The sequence below is a fragment of the Lonchura striata genome, chromosome 7 (assembly GCF_046129695.1).
Source record: "Lonchura striata isolate bLonStr1 chromosome 7, bLonStr1.mat, whole genome shotgun sequence".
Lineage (NCBI taxonomy): Eukaryota > Metazoa > Chordata > Aves > Passeriformes > Estrildidae > Lonchura > Lonchura striata.
Genome location: NC_134609.1, coordinates 36,868,891 through 36,882,119, shown reverse-complemented (window position 1 = coordinate 36,882,119; position 13,229 = coordinate 36,868,891). Strand labels below are relative to the sequence as shown.

General features: G+C 41.8%; 1 protein-coding gene across 3 annotated transcripts in view; it reads right to left on the bottom strand.

The window, feature by feature from the left end:
- Positions 1-1,599: 1,599 nt before the first annotated feature.
- The window catches only part of MCU (mitochondrial calcium uniporter), an 80,834-nt gene continuing 69,204 nt past the window's right edge, over positions 1,600-13,229 (bottom strand). For 2 of the 3 annotated variants that reach the window (XM_021543869.2, XM_077784799.1), the window contains exons 3-8: positions 10,273-10,443; positions 9,384-9,488; positions 7,022-7,182; positions 6,331-6,534; positions 4,706-4,822; positions 1,600-3,579 (exon numbers count right to left, since the gene is read on the bottom strand). In XM_021543869.2, the coding sequence (XP_021399544.1) occupies positions 3,463-3,579; positions 4,706-4,822; positions 6,331-6,534; positions 7,022-7,182; positions 9,384-9,488; positions 10,273-10,443 (875 nt within the window). In that variant the 3' untranslated portion in view covers positions 1,600-3,462. Of the gene's footprint in view, positions 3,584-4,705; positions 4,823-6,330; positions 6,535-7,021; positions 7,183-9,383; positions 9,489-10,272; positions 10,444-13,229 lie in introns of all 3 variants that reach the window. The other variant, XM_021543870.2, reaches the window with a different exon arrangement.

The window sequence follows — 13,229 nt, the reverse complement described above, 5'->3', positions numbered from 1 at the left end:
ATGCAAACCCTCTTAAAGCCAATAGTGAAGCTAAGAACTGGCAGCAAGGTGATCATCATTGCTGCCTGCCAGGAAGGAAGGGTTACAGGGAGAAAGAAAAAGGGTTTCTTCTTTGCTCTTCAGAAAAGAGGAGCCATGAACAGCTTCCCTGGAGGGGCCTGCAAGGCAGACTCAGGGGTGTGGCAAAGGGAATGTAATGCAGTTCTCCAGGAAACTTTGAACTGGTCGTATGTTAAAACCCTAGATAGTAAGTGTTTTGGGCTTTCTATACTAGAAAACAAAGACCCTCAAGAGAACACTACATTTAACCTAAAGCCATTAAAAAAACGTCCATACATTTATTTGAAAACTCCCTCACGGAAGTGGTTAATCAAAAGAATGACAAAATCAGAAGAAAAAGCAGCACCTGAGCACTGCAATTCCTCACCAGGGCTGAGGAACGCAGTGGTGCAATAAATCCGGGCAGCTCTGCCTGCTCTGCAAGTGCTGCCTATCACCTGCCTGGCTCCCAAAGAGGAAATACCTGCTGCAAGAGTGTGTGTTGATGTTGAGATACAACAGTGTGGATCAGGAGAGTAAACAAACCCTGCCCTTCCCTTCAGTGTTAGCATTCCAAGGCACTGAGACTGGAGAGGGAAGCTTGTGGATTTCAGGACACAAGTGCAGCCACTGACCTTACTTTTATTACCCATCCCATCTCTAGAGCAACGTTAATTCATGTGCAGGAACAGTTTTGCAACAGCACCCTTTGCTTTCAAAATAGAGATGGTGGTAATAAGATGTCACAACATCTCTTGTTCTCCTGGATGCCAAAATGGATGAATTCTTATGCAACTGAGCCAAACAATTTACCTAAAGGTGGCAGCAGCTCACCTGGGGACAGCAGCAGACTAAGGGCTGCTTGGAGGAAGGAGGTCTGTCAGCAGTGATTAAAGGTAGTTGACAGCAAAGAGCTTCCAGCCCTTCCTCTCCAGCTTTGAAAAACACAAGAGTTGTTTTTTTTTTTCAAAAACTAGCTAACATAGATGGTAATTTTTTTAAGCAGCCCACAGGCAAGATGGAAACCTGCACTAAACATCTCATCCTAATAATCCACAAAGCATACTCTGCCGATTCCCAAAGGTAATGAACAAGTCATGTGTTACCATGACAAATCATTCAAGGGCCCAGGCAGAAAGGAACTGAAGCCTAACACCAGTTTTTCTCCAAAAAAACACATGAGTGCAATATGGAAATACACTGACACCACAGCTACCTCTTTTGGGTTGCTGGCTATTATCTGCCTATCTATATTCTTATCCTGCTACTATGCTGGCCAAACAAAGGAAGATCTTTGCTAGACCAAGTATCTCTACCTCTACCTCACCACCTCAACTGCTCCTGAATTCCCTGGGTTAGGCAGCCAGGCCTGGCAGCCAGATCTCCATCCAGGCTTCTTCAGGAAAGCTATTATCTGCATCACCACGGCCTCCGTGAGGTGACGTCAGTCAAGAAGACGCAACCTAAACAAAAAGAAATGGAGGAAACTCAGGACAGAGCTGCCACACAGGGAATATTCTCTTCTCAGCTGGGGAAAATAACATTATTCAAGAGCACTGATTCAAAAATTGAATAGTTATTTATTGTTCCAGAAGTACATTGCTCTTTTATACATATTTCATAAATGATACAGGATTTTACACATGTTCAGGTTTGTTTTTTTTTTGTTGTTCTTTTTTTTTTTTTTTTTAAAGAAGGACTTTTCTCCATGCTCCCTCCCTCATCCCAAACACACACCAAAGATTCAGCTACAGGATTGTGTTCACTTTTTTTCCTTTTAAAACTCATCACACAAACATGATAAAACAGATAAAAAATAATCACACAATGTAATTAAATGGAAAGACAGAGGAGAAGGGGAAGGGAAGAAAAAAAAAATAAAACTAGAAACATGCACCCATTCGGTCCAACATGCCACTGAGTGAGAAGAGGCAGCAATCCCAGCTGTGTTTCCACATCTGCAAGGCACCTGGCATCTAGTTAATACTGAATTATTTTCTTTCCTATATTTTTAAAACATGGTTCCCCCAAAAATCCAGAAGCCTTCTTCCATGACACAGTGAGGAGTAGTAGTGAAACATCAAAAAGAAGCAGCCAGCCTTTCTGTATATAAAGCTTAGTGTCCTTCTCCCACCTTCATCCTGTCTCCAGAGCATTTATCAGCAGGGTGCTAAACCAGACTGACCTGCTTTGAGTGAAGAGATGTTTTATCTGCTTAGAAAGCAGCCAGCCTTGGCTAAGAGAGAGGGCAATGGGTTGGCCTTCCTTCCATTATTTCTTTTTAGCTAAGAACAAGAGATGTCATTAGCCACTCCTAAGAAATTCTGACCTGTGGACACAAAGTTCACTTAAAGCTACTTAATCAGGGGAAAGTGCTACAGAACCAAAGCAGTTCTGTGTCTTACACTGTAAGATCCCCAGGCTCTCAAAAAGCCTCTGGGCAAGGGAAATGCTTTGACGATATGTGAAACCTTCTATCCCATTACACAAGCAGTCAAGTATCAAGTTTCATTATTCCATGTTCCAAAACTGTTCATTTAAAAGCAGGAGTCATGATTCTGGCAACAGTTTTGTAATCCTTTAAAGCCTTCCTAATTTCATAGTCCAGGTAGCTCTCAGATTTGGGGTAGGAAGAGGGGGAACCTCCCTGCCTTAAGACTGCATATAAAAAACCGCTCATGCAATGCTGCCATGGATTTCTAGGAGGAGCTCAAGGGCATTGGGACACAAAGTTTAGAGAGTTATTACGGAATAATTCAAAACATCGATTATCGAATGTCCAGAAGAAAACTCATTCCTTCTCTCACTGGGCTACAACCAATCTGTGCTACAAATAAGCAAAGGAGGAAGTCAGTGGAGCACAGGGGGTGGGCTGGGAAGAGGAAGCTCACGGTTTTCCAGTAGAAAGCAGTCTTGTAGTAACTTTATAAAAGAGACCAGGTCTGACCAGAAGTGTGCGTGTTAATGGCGGTGGAGTGCAAGTTCTGATCACCAGCCAGAGCTCCAGGTGGCTTGGATTCTTTGTTCATTTATTTTTTTCTCCTTTTGTTTTTTTTTTTTCAAGAGAGAAAGAGATTGGAATCAGGTAAAGGAAAATTTAAAAAGCTAAGCAGGCTGCTGGTGTCTTATCAAGAGGCAGACCCTGCAAAGCTGGAAGAAGACACCCCTTCACCCCAGCATTACATTCTTTTCATGAACCCCCCCCAGTCCTGTATTTGTACACAATCACCATTCTGACAGTTCTTAAAATGTGACTATTTGCCAAGCCCTTTTCAGAACTAACATTCCACAATGTCCCATCTTCAGATTTAGGAGATTTTCCCCCTTTACAGTCCTTTGCCTTGATTAAAGGTAAAAACCCTCCACCCCACAACACCACGTCCCAGCTTCCACCTGCAATGCTTTAATTAAAAAAGGCAAGAGCTATGAACAGGTTTTTTGCTGGGGTTCAGAGCTTCTTTGCTGATCAGTCCTTTTCAGAAATTTGCTGGATGGGCAGATGAACTTGCAGTGGGTCTCGAAGTCTCTTAAGGTCCAATTCTGCCTAAAAGTAAAAGACACGTTATAAAGCACAAGCTCCCAAAACAACTTCCCCCAATACTATTTCCCTTTAGAGAAAGAAAAGCTTTCCCACATTTTCTTGTTTTTTCCCTGTCCAGCAGGAATTTGCCCAAAGAGTGACAGCAAGTTGAAAGCTCATATTTACAAAAACCATTCTCAGCTGCATTTCTCTGAAGTTGTCTGTATGGAGCCACTTAAAGGAACAGGGTAGGGGAGATTTGGATCCCCATAAACCCACTGTAGTATTTTTTAAAAAAGAAACCAACAAAACCCCAGCAAACCAACATCCCAACTAGATTATTAGGCATGGTTGATTCTAAAAAGCTCCAGGAAAATATGGCCATCCAATGGCATCTGTATTCAACACGGCATAAGAAACCCCAGAGAGACCTGTCCTTCCTTATGCAGTTTTTTTCTCCAAGGCATGGGTAGAACTCCTCTTGCCTTGGGTATCTTACACTGTCATTTCCAGAGCCTGGAAATAAAGGATGATAGAGTAGTGAAAAATAATGTGGTAATTCTGCTTTTTCTGCTCACACCATCCTTCTGCAATAAGGCTCGGAGAAACACAGGGAAACATTATCCAAGTCCTTTGCTGAACAGATCCCACAATGTGGATAATCTGTCAAGAGTGTCTGTCTCCAGAGTCTGAGAAATCTGCTCCCACTGATTTAAACAATACGGCTACATTTTCTGAGGATTATTTTCCAGGACTGCACTGAAGTGGTATGTCAGGAAGACCTGAACTGAATGGATGCAAGCCTTCATTCCTCACTAAATCCATCTGGTGTGTAGGAGCTGAGAAGAAAAGATACCTTGAATTAGGCTCCTCTAAAGCATGAAAAGTCTGATGCAAGTCAAGATTTACCAGCAGTTTCTGAAAGGCCTTTAAAGATTGATATGTGTTTCATGTTGATTTACACTTCCAGCAGTTCTATTCCTGGCAATATCAAAGCCAATTCAGCGATTGCAGTGGGGCTGTGACAGGAAAATGGGCTGAAAACTTAAAATACATTCATTCTTGCTTGAGGTGTGTCTGTTAATAGTAACGAAGAGCTAGCAAGTAGTAATTTCTTTATCTTGTTTCTGGAAAAATTCTTGTTACCTGAGCAATTGCATCCTTGAGTTGATTGTATTTCTCTAGATCAAATCGTGTCTTTTTGGCTCCTTTATGGAAAAATAGTAAGTACTGTCTGTCTCTGGCATCTGGATAAACATATTCCTAAAGAGAAAAAAGGAGAGGAAACAGAAAAAAAGCTACAGCAGGGAGGCAGCACAGGATGCCATAGCACAGTATGTCTCAGGTGTTTTAGGGGGAATGACCAGTTTCTGACAAAAGGCACAAGCTTGGCCCCAAGCTCACACAGTGGTGGGTGACCCCTGCCAGCAGCTAAACCCCCACCCAGTCACTCACTGCTGCACAGCTGGATGGGAGAGGGAAGAGAATCCAAAGGTAGGAAAAAACCAAGAAAGATTTAAGTGTAGAGTTAAAGACAGTTTAATAACTGAGGGGAAAAACCAACAACAATATAAGAGTGATGCAAAAGCAATCACTCACCACCTTCTGCCAGCAGACCAATGCCCAGCCAGACTCTGAGCGACAGCTGCTTTGGAGAAACTCCCTCCCAATTTACTGCAAAATGTGACATCATGTGGTATGGTCAGTTTGGTCAGTTCAGGGCAGCTGTCCCAGGTGTGCTCCCTCACAACACCTCACCCAGCCCCAGCCTATTCCCAGGGATGGGAAGCAGGGGATTGGGAGGCAGCAGACCAGGGAAGAACAAAAATCACAGAAGGCCTTGATGCTGTACCAGCACAGCTCAGCAACAGCAAAAGGACTGCTGTGTTACCAAGGCTGTCTTGGTCACAAATGCCAAACACTGCACCACACCAGCTGCTCTGAAGAACATTGACTTTGCTGGGTCTAGCTGGGATGGAGTTAGACATATGCTTCTCTACCCATTTGTTACACTCCACCAGTGAGTTACCAGCACCTTCCTCCTGTCCCCAGTGTGTGAATCCTTCCACACAGAGACAACAAAAAATAACATTTCATACTGACAAGTTTGTGTGGAACAATGGAGGGAGAAAAGCTATAAATACTGTCCCTGAAATGATGCAGCTGACAGACCCTTGGGACACCACGCTGGAATACCTGCAGCATCTGTTCTGATGGCCCTGTGACAGCAGAGACACTTTGAGCCCTCCCTTCCTCATTACTTAGGCAGGATTAGGAACTGATGAGACAAAAACCCACGCAGAAGAAAATCGAATCTGTCACAATTACAAGGATCCAGAGACTGATTCTTCATCTGGATGGGAGGCTATATCTGTGAAAGGCATTTCCAACAAGATGCCCAATCCCTGGGCTCTTTAAAAGGGTCAACATGGCATGTGAGAGGGGTGGGCTTCTTTGAAGCTCAGAAGGTACCTCATGTAGCCATACCTGTCTGTGCTGACCATATGTCCCAGCAGATGAATCTGTCTGGCTACAGCAGTCAGCCAGCAAACACTTTTAGAAAAGCATTTCTGGTAAGGCAACCGGCCATGAGAACACCCCACAGCCACACACCACCTCTCTGCCACAAATTAAACAAGTGGCATCTGGGTTCCAACAGGATAAGGAAGGGGCAAAGCAGCTTCTACCAGGCACAACTTTGCTATTTTTCTAGGGAGTAGAGCCCAGAAAGTCTTCTACTGAAGCGTCAAGATCAGCACAACAAGTCCTACCTGGCGGGTCATTACGAAATAAGCATACATTGCCATGGCACTACCATAGGTGATGAAATAGGTGACTGGTTCCATAATGTCCCAAGAATATTCCCACCAGGTGAGGCGGGCCAGAATCCCAAACTGAGTGGCCATGTAGGCCAGGCCTCCCCACAACACCAAGGTTGTCCTCTTCTCTGCCTTCCTGCTGAGCTCCATCCTTACCTGCAGAAAGCAGAAACACACACCTTGCAGTCTCAGAAGTAATTATGTTAATACTGTTAAAAGATAATACTGTAAAATGAGTCCCTTATATTAATAGCAACATTACGTGATTCAAAACATGATTTGATTATACATAATGCTTATACAAACACAAACACATCTCAGCTTCTTTCCCATCACTATCTTGCTGTCACCTATATTTACTCTGAGCATGCTCCGAATGCCTCAGGAAAGTATTTTTTTCTCTATAGTCAGAGATGTTCTGTTGTATTAGCCCAAGTCCTTATTTACTAACAAGCTCATTTCCAACTACTTGAAGCAAGGAAACAAAATATTTCCACAGAAACCAAAAGCAGACATGGTTTGGTAAACACTTGGTTCAGTGATCCTAAAACTATTTGAAGCATGCCAGGGACCCAATTAAAACCTGGAAATACATCCAGGCTACATTTGGAGGATAAATAAAACACACTGAGAAACTCCTTACTTTTTCTAGAGGTGCTAGCTGCTCCTTCAATTGCTCTAGTCTCCCTATCAGCTCCTTCTCCTTGTTCAGCTGGTGCTCCTCGATGCTCAAGGCTGTGTACAACTGCTGAACCAACGTCTTCACATCATTCAGCGTTGTGGCATTTTCATGGCTTAAGAGCTCTAGGGAAAAACAGAGGCTGCTTTATACACTGTGCCCACAGGGTTTCTCACGGGCCCTTGGGAAACCAATATTAGTCTGCACCGGAAACAAACAAAACTATCTTTTCAACAAACAGGTCTTTGGAAGAGCTCTAGCACTCTAAGACAATGGGATCTCCCTTGAAAGAAAACTAGGCTTTACTACTGGATGTTCCTTAAATTTGTTAAGAACAAGGAAAAGAGAGAAGTCCTATAAAGTTGGCCAGTTGTCAACAGCTGCTTCTGATTCATATTTATGTACAATTCAAAAGAACTAAACTAGCTACAATCCATCACACCAGCTGTCAAGACACAGGCAGATTTCAGAATACAAACCATCAGCAACCAGAGTTATTTGTGGTGGCAACTGGACATTGTGGGTTAGGGACCCTACAACAGCCTCATCGGCAGCATTTTGAGCACCAGTGCCAAGAATTGTTTCCCAGGGCTCTGTGGCAACATCCCTTGCTGTGCTGCCTGCAAAGCAGCAAAGTTGCCCTCATGGAATCCAGAAACAAGAAAAGGACCATGACTCAAAAGCACCTTGATCCTTGCATTCCAACTCAAAAAGGATTCCTACAGGATACCAGTTCATAAAGGAGTTGTGACTACCTGTATTGTCTTACAGTCCAGATAGAAATAAAAAGAAGCTTGAAATTAAAGCAAAAGATTTTGACATTAGCCAAATAAAAAAATTAATTGTTGTAGCATCCTTGAACTTGTACCTACAGTTATCAAAATATGATTTTACCAACTCAAAAAGCTATGGACAGCTTAAGCTTTAACACCAGCAGCTCAAGGGAAAAAAGTGACTCAGTTGCCAGCGCCAAGACACACAAAGTACATAATTTCATTCTAGTTAAAGAGCTCCTGTTCTCCCTGGAAGAAAAATCTATATGTTCCTACTGAGACGAACATCAAGAAGTACATATTTAAAATTACAGTATTCTGGCATTTCCATTCTCAAATACACAAGGTGATCTTGTAACAATGCAAAAGCAATAGTTGAAAAGTTTGACAGAACTAATCTCAGTGCCTATTTGCAGGCACATTCATTTTAGCACAAACTATAGAAAGCTCCTTGGCAAGTGCATCCTAGGAGACCATTTCCTGTAACCTTGGTGATCCCAGAGCTCACCTATCAGCACACAGTGGGTGACAGCAGAGTAACAACTTTGTGTGTGTGTGTGGTACCCAGTGTTTAGACACCCAGTCTTAGCAGAGAGCTTTCTGCTAAGGTGCTTTTAATGAGATGGGGGAAAAAGAAAACATCTCTAGTAGAGGTCAGTCTACCCCACATTTAGGGGAGAAAGACTATCTCACCCAGTACACTGCACTCCCAATTCCAGAATAACAGAACAATAAAATCCCCCACATCTGTGAGCCTAACAGAAACAACATTTCCCAAGCTGTCTCTTTGGTTTAAATCCTCAAAAGTAATTACAGGCATACAAGAACCTGGTGTTTTATGAAGGCTATTAAGCTGCCCAGAAGAAAGAGGGCAGACAAAAACACAGGTCCTGCCTCCCCCAGAAATGCTGAGGTGTCTCAAAAGCTTCTTTGCAGGTTTTCACATCTTGAAAATCAAACACATTCAAAGAGTATTACTGAAATGGATTTTCTTATTGACTCAAAATAGGTTGCTTTCCCTTCCCCTCCTACATGATTTTTCTAAGGGCACAGTCTCCTTTATTTCACTGTTTGGTAGCTAACAGGGTGTTGAGGTTTATCTGCAATATTCAAAGTACCACACTTAAATGGAAACAATGTTAGCTGTCAGGGGAAGCAACAATTTATTCTTCCAAACCAGACAATCTCAGTTTCAATCTAATTCCCATCTTGTATTGTATTCCCTCAGAATGAGTTAAATTAAATTACTTTCCAGTAATTATGAAAAAAAATTTGGAAAACTTAGAAATTAAAAGGAATTCTATTTCTTTGTTTATTCCTTTTGAGGGCTGGGGGCACTAGCTTTGAACAGAAATGAAATATCTGCTTTTCATTAGTGATTATTCTTGGCTATCTCTAAATTGGGCTCCAAGGGCAGGATTAGAAACCATGAGGTTTCCTTTGAGAAATAACACTTCATGCTCCCGAACAAGTCAATAAAGCATGTTGCAATGAAGCAGGGAACTGAATACTGAGATGTACTCCCAGTGCTGAGCAGAAACAGGCTGCTTTACCTCTCTTTGGTGGTCTGACGTGGTAGGAGACATCATTAATGATCAGTTTGAAGTCATCCAGCAGAAGGAGGTCTATGCCTGTGGAGGAGGCCACACGTGTGCCATCTGTGAGGAAAGCACAGATGATGCATTAAGCAGGAGGAACAAAGAGCTTAAACATACTCTGGCTAAATTGTAACACCATCCCAAATCCAGCTGTTTGGTTCCTATTCTTTGTAACTAGAATAAACAGAAAACCAGAGGGTGGATATCTTAATGTACAGTACTGGATTATGGAAAAACAGTACATCTGAAGTATGGAAGTAGTATACAAAAATACAGAAAAACATTAAAATCTTCAATACAAATAGTAACGTCTTCAGATAAACTTGATCTCTTGATGTGCTTTGCCATATAGCCAAAAATCAAAAAGCAGAGTCCCTTAAAGCTGAAACGGAATTTAAGTTTACAAAATAAATTCTTAGCTATTTACAATAATAATGTAAACATATATTGTAAATATTCTCTGTAAAGGATGATACTTTTTGCCAGGACAACAAGGGGTGAAACGTGACTGAGTTCTCATTGCTAAAGCAGGATACTGATTCTCATGTACCACCTTCCATACCCAATTCCTTATAAATCAATTTGAACCTCTCTGTAGGTTGCACAGCTTGCATCTTTCCTACTAAATAGTAGGGAACTCACCAGAAAGCATCTCCATTAGGACTGATTTCCTTGGCAACACTGACTACACAATATTCTAACTCCAGGAATAGCATTTCTACCTTCTGCTCTTCAAGGAACGTCAAAAAACTCACTACGGCAAACTTTACTTCAAAAGCAAAAGGCCGCACGCAAACAGCTGGCAAGCAAGTAAACCAATCCATTTGTAAACAAGAATAAATACCTGCTGAGTAGATTGCAACCCGATCAATTCCTCTGTCCTCTGCTCGCAGCTGTTGCAAGAACACCCCGACAGAGTCTGAGATGGGTTTCAGGGTGAACTGGCAGCGCTCGCGCCGCGATGGAAGACTCACAGAAATCACAGGCAACCCGTTCTGGTAAACCACCGTCACTTCTGCAGAGACAACAAAAACACAAGCTCAGCATTAGAAGGTAACAGATCTTCTCTGCTTGCTCCATGAAGAAGAGGCAAACCTGATTATAACCTGCATATAACAGAATAAACTTTTGGTTTTCTCAAGAGATGTGGCCAAAGAAAAATGAAGGTATAACAGAGATTCTCACTCCAGTAACCTGGCAGCGTTTTTCTATACTTTGTAGAAGTTACTTACTCTAAACACAGTCACCTTTGTTCTAAAGGCAACATGATATATAAAAGCCATAACATGGCAGCACAGTATGTTTTGGGTAGGTTTTGAGAATAAAAGTGTTTTGGACTATGGAAGACAAAACACTGCTGTTTACATCAGGATTTATAGCTCAGGAGACAAAGGCAGATTGTGTCTATTAGAAAACATCAAGGAAGGGCCCACTTCAAATGTTTATATTCTTGTTTACTTCTGGTTTCTTCCTCCTTGTCCTGAGGCAAAACATGTAAGAAAGCAGGAGCATGAAGTTGCAGGAAAAGAGCACTCCAAGTTTAGGCTTCAAGGTCATTTCATCTAAAATTCATGGGATCAATATGCTTTGTACTTCTCCAGACAGGCATTACTACTTAGGTGTAGATGAAACAAGATTTTTCCATTTCTCTGGTGCTGCCAAAAGCTTTTCTGAGGGCGTTCTTGAGGATTTCTGTAATTCTAAAATCAATGGTAGTGACCTGTATGAGCTGTAAGCTGGTTATTATTTTACTGCCACAACCTGCTCAGTATGCTTTGTGAGACCCATACATAGAAAAGAGAAGTTCAAAGTTCATCTTCCCTAAGCCCTTTACTGAATCACAGTCATAACTGTCCTCAAGTGACGTAGTTGCTAAGATATAACAGCACACCTCAAAATGATTCGCTTTTATAGGTATAGGTATACGGGGTTTTTATTGCTCAGATCATTTGCTGTGTCTCAAGGATGGTGCAGTCACACCCACCCACAATTCATCTGCCTCAGTAGCCCAACCTGTTGTAACTTGGGTCAACTCCTGCCTCCTTATACTCACTGGACTGACAATGCCAAGTCATTTTAAGCAACATCAAAATCAGCCAGTCAAAAAGTCAACAGAAATAGAAATGAAGGCAAATAATGTTATTTTAACAAGCAAAGGGAACTATGGGGACAAGTCCTGGGGCAACACACCCTTCCAAAAATGGGGGATTGTGGATATTGAGAAAGCATTTACCAAGTGCACTTTCACAAAGCCAGAAGAATTCTCTTCTCATTCTTAGCTATCACACACCTTCATGAAATGAATCAAGCATAAAAAAGCTTTTTCCCTCTTGCAAGAGATTGCTGCCTTCAAGTCCTTAAAGACTAGATGGAAGCAACCAAGTATGGACACCTAAAACAACTAAAGCATCCTAAGAGGCCCCAGTATTTGAAAACCTATCAATGCCTCTTCTAAAGACTCAGACATCTGACAGGATTTTAGTAGCTTTAGTGTTTTGAAGCACAGAATTCAGAGGGAACAATCATATATTTACTGGAAAGAAATACAGCAAAGTGCTAATTTATTTGGACTGCCAGACAGAATTTAGAGCTCCTTAGCAGCAGCTGTTTTGACACCAGCTATCAGGTTTTCTTTACATTTAAAATGCTACCTGGATTATACAGGCAGTGAGGCAGTTTTTTTGCAGAGAAAAAGAGAGAACAATGTTTACATTTGCACGTTGTCCACATATTCCCATCAGTACCACACCACAACCAGAGCTCCAGGACTGCCAGCTCTGGAGGAAGTGACTACCAGGAATAGCCCCACTGCATTTTAGGAGTCATCAGCATTAGGAGCACAAACAAAGCCTTTCACAAGAACTTCCAGCTTAGGTGAAGTATTAAAGACCAAATTATTTCCCTTCAAAAGACAGGGTCCTTAAGTCTGTAAATACAGCCGCTTTATGTTTTTCTTGCAAAAACCTTGTACAAGTGATTTCCTAGCTTAATTCACTGGTGGGGAAAGTTCATGATTGTAGGTTGATCCTCTCACCACCTCCCACACAAGCAACGCTGGTCTGATTTTTACTGCATTGAAGAGGGAAGCAGCAAAGAAAAGAAGGAAATCTGAAGGACACAATAACACAAACCTAACAGACAGCAGCAAGCAGCTCCAGTAAAAATTATTAACAAGCCCCTGCGATATGGCTGCCTCACTCTTTCTCCCACAGCCCTGTGTGTCTTCTGCACCTACTTCACAACTTACTAAGTGGACAAAGTATTTGGTACCTCTCTAATTACAGAGTTAAGGTTTCAGCTAATCTTCCCCTAGTTACATTTTAAGCCAGGATTTAAAGACATGGCACAAGTAAAATAAATTAATTTTATACAAGTGTGCTGCACTTACATTTACAGTCACCTACAGCTTGGCCAGGAATGGTGCTAAATGAGACCATGGAGGATTTTAACAGCTTTACATGCTATATTAAGTGTGGAGTTGCTTTGAAGCATCAGTTCCATCCAAGTACCACAAAGTTTTGACTCAATCAAATGTGCACCAGCAGCAGGTCATGGTTGGTTTTTTTTTAAATATTTTTGCTTAAGATCAACTTGAGCTACAAACAAGGTCACAACGGAGAATGGTAAAAGGAAAGTGTGGCCAAAGAAGTCAGTGTTGAACATTGGCTACCGGTAAAGGCAAAGTTATTGGAAGAAATAATGAGAGAATTATTCAAGCACAACATGAGGAAAGGTAAAATCTCATCAGCACAAACAGATATCTTCTCAACCTTACACATCCTCTACAATTCTACCTGTTTA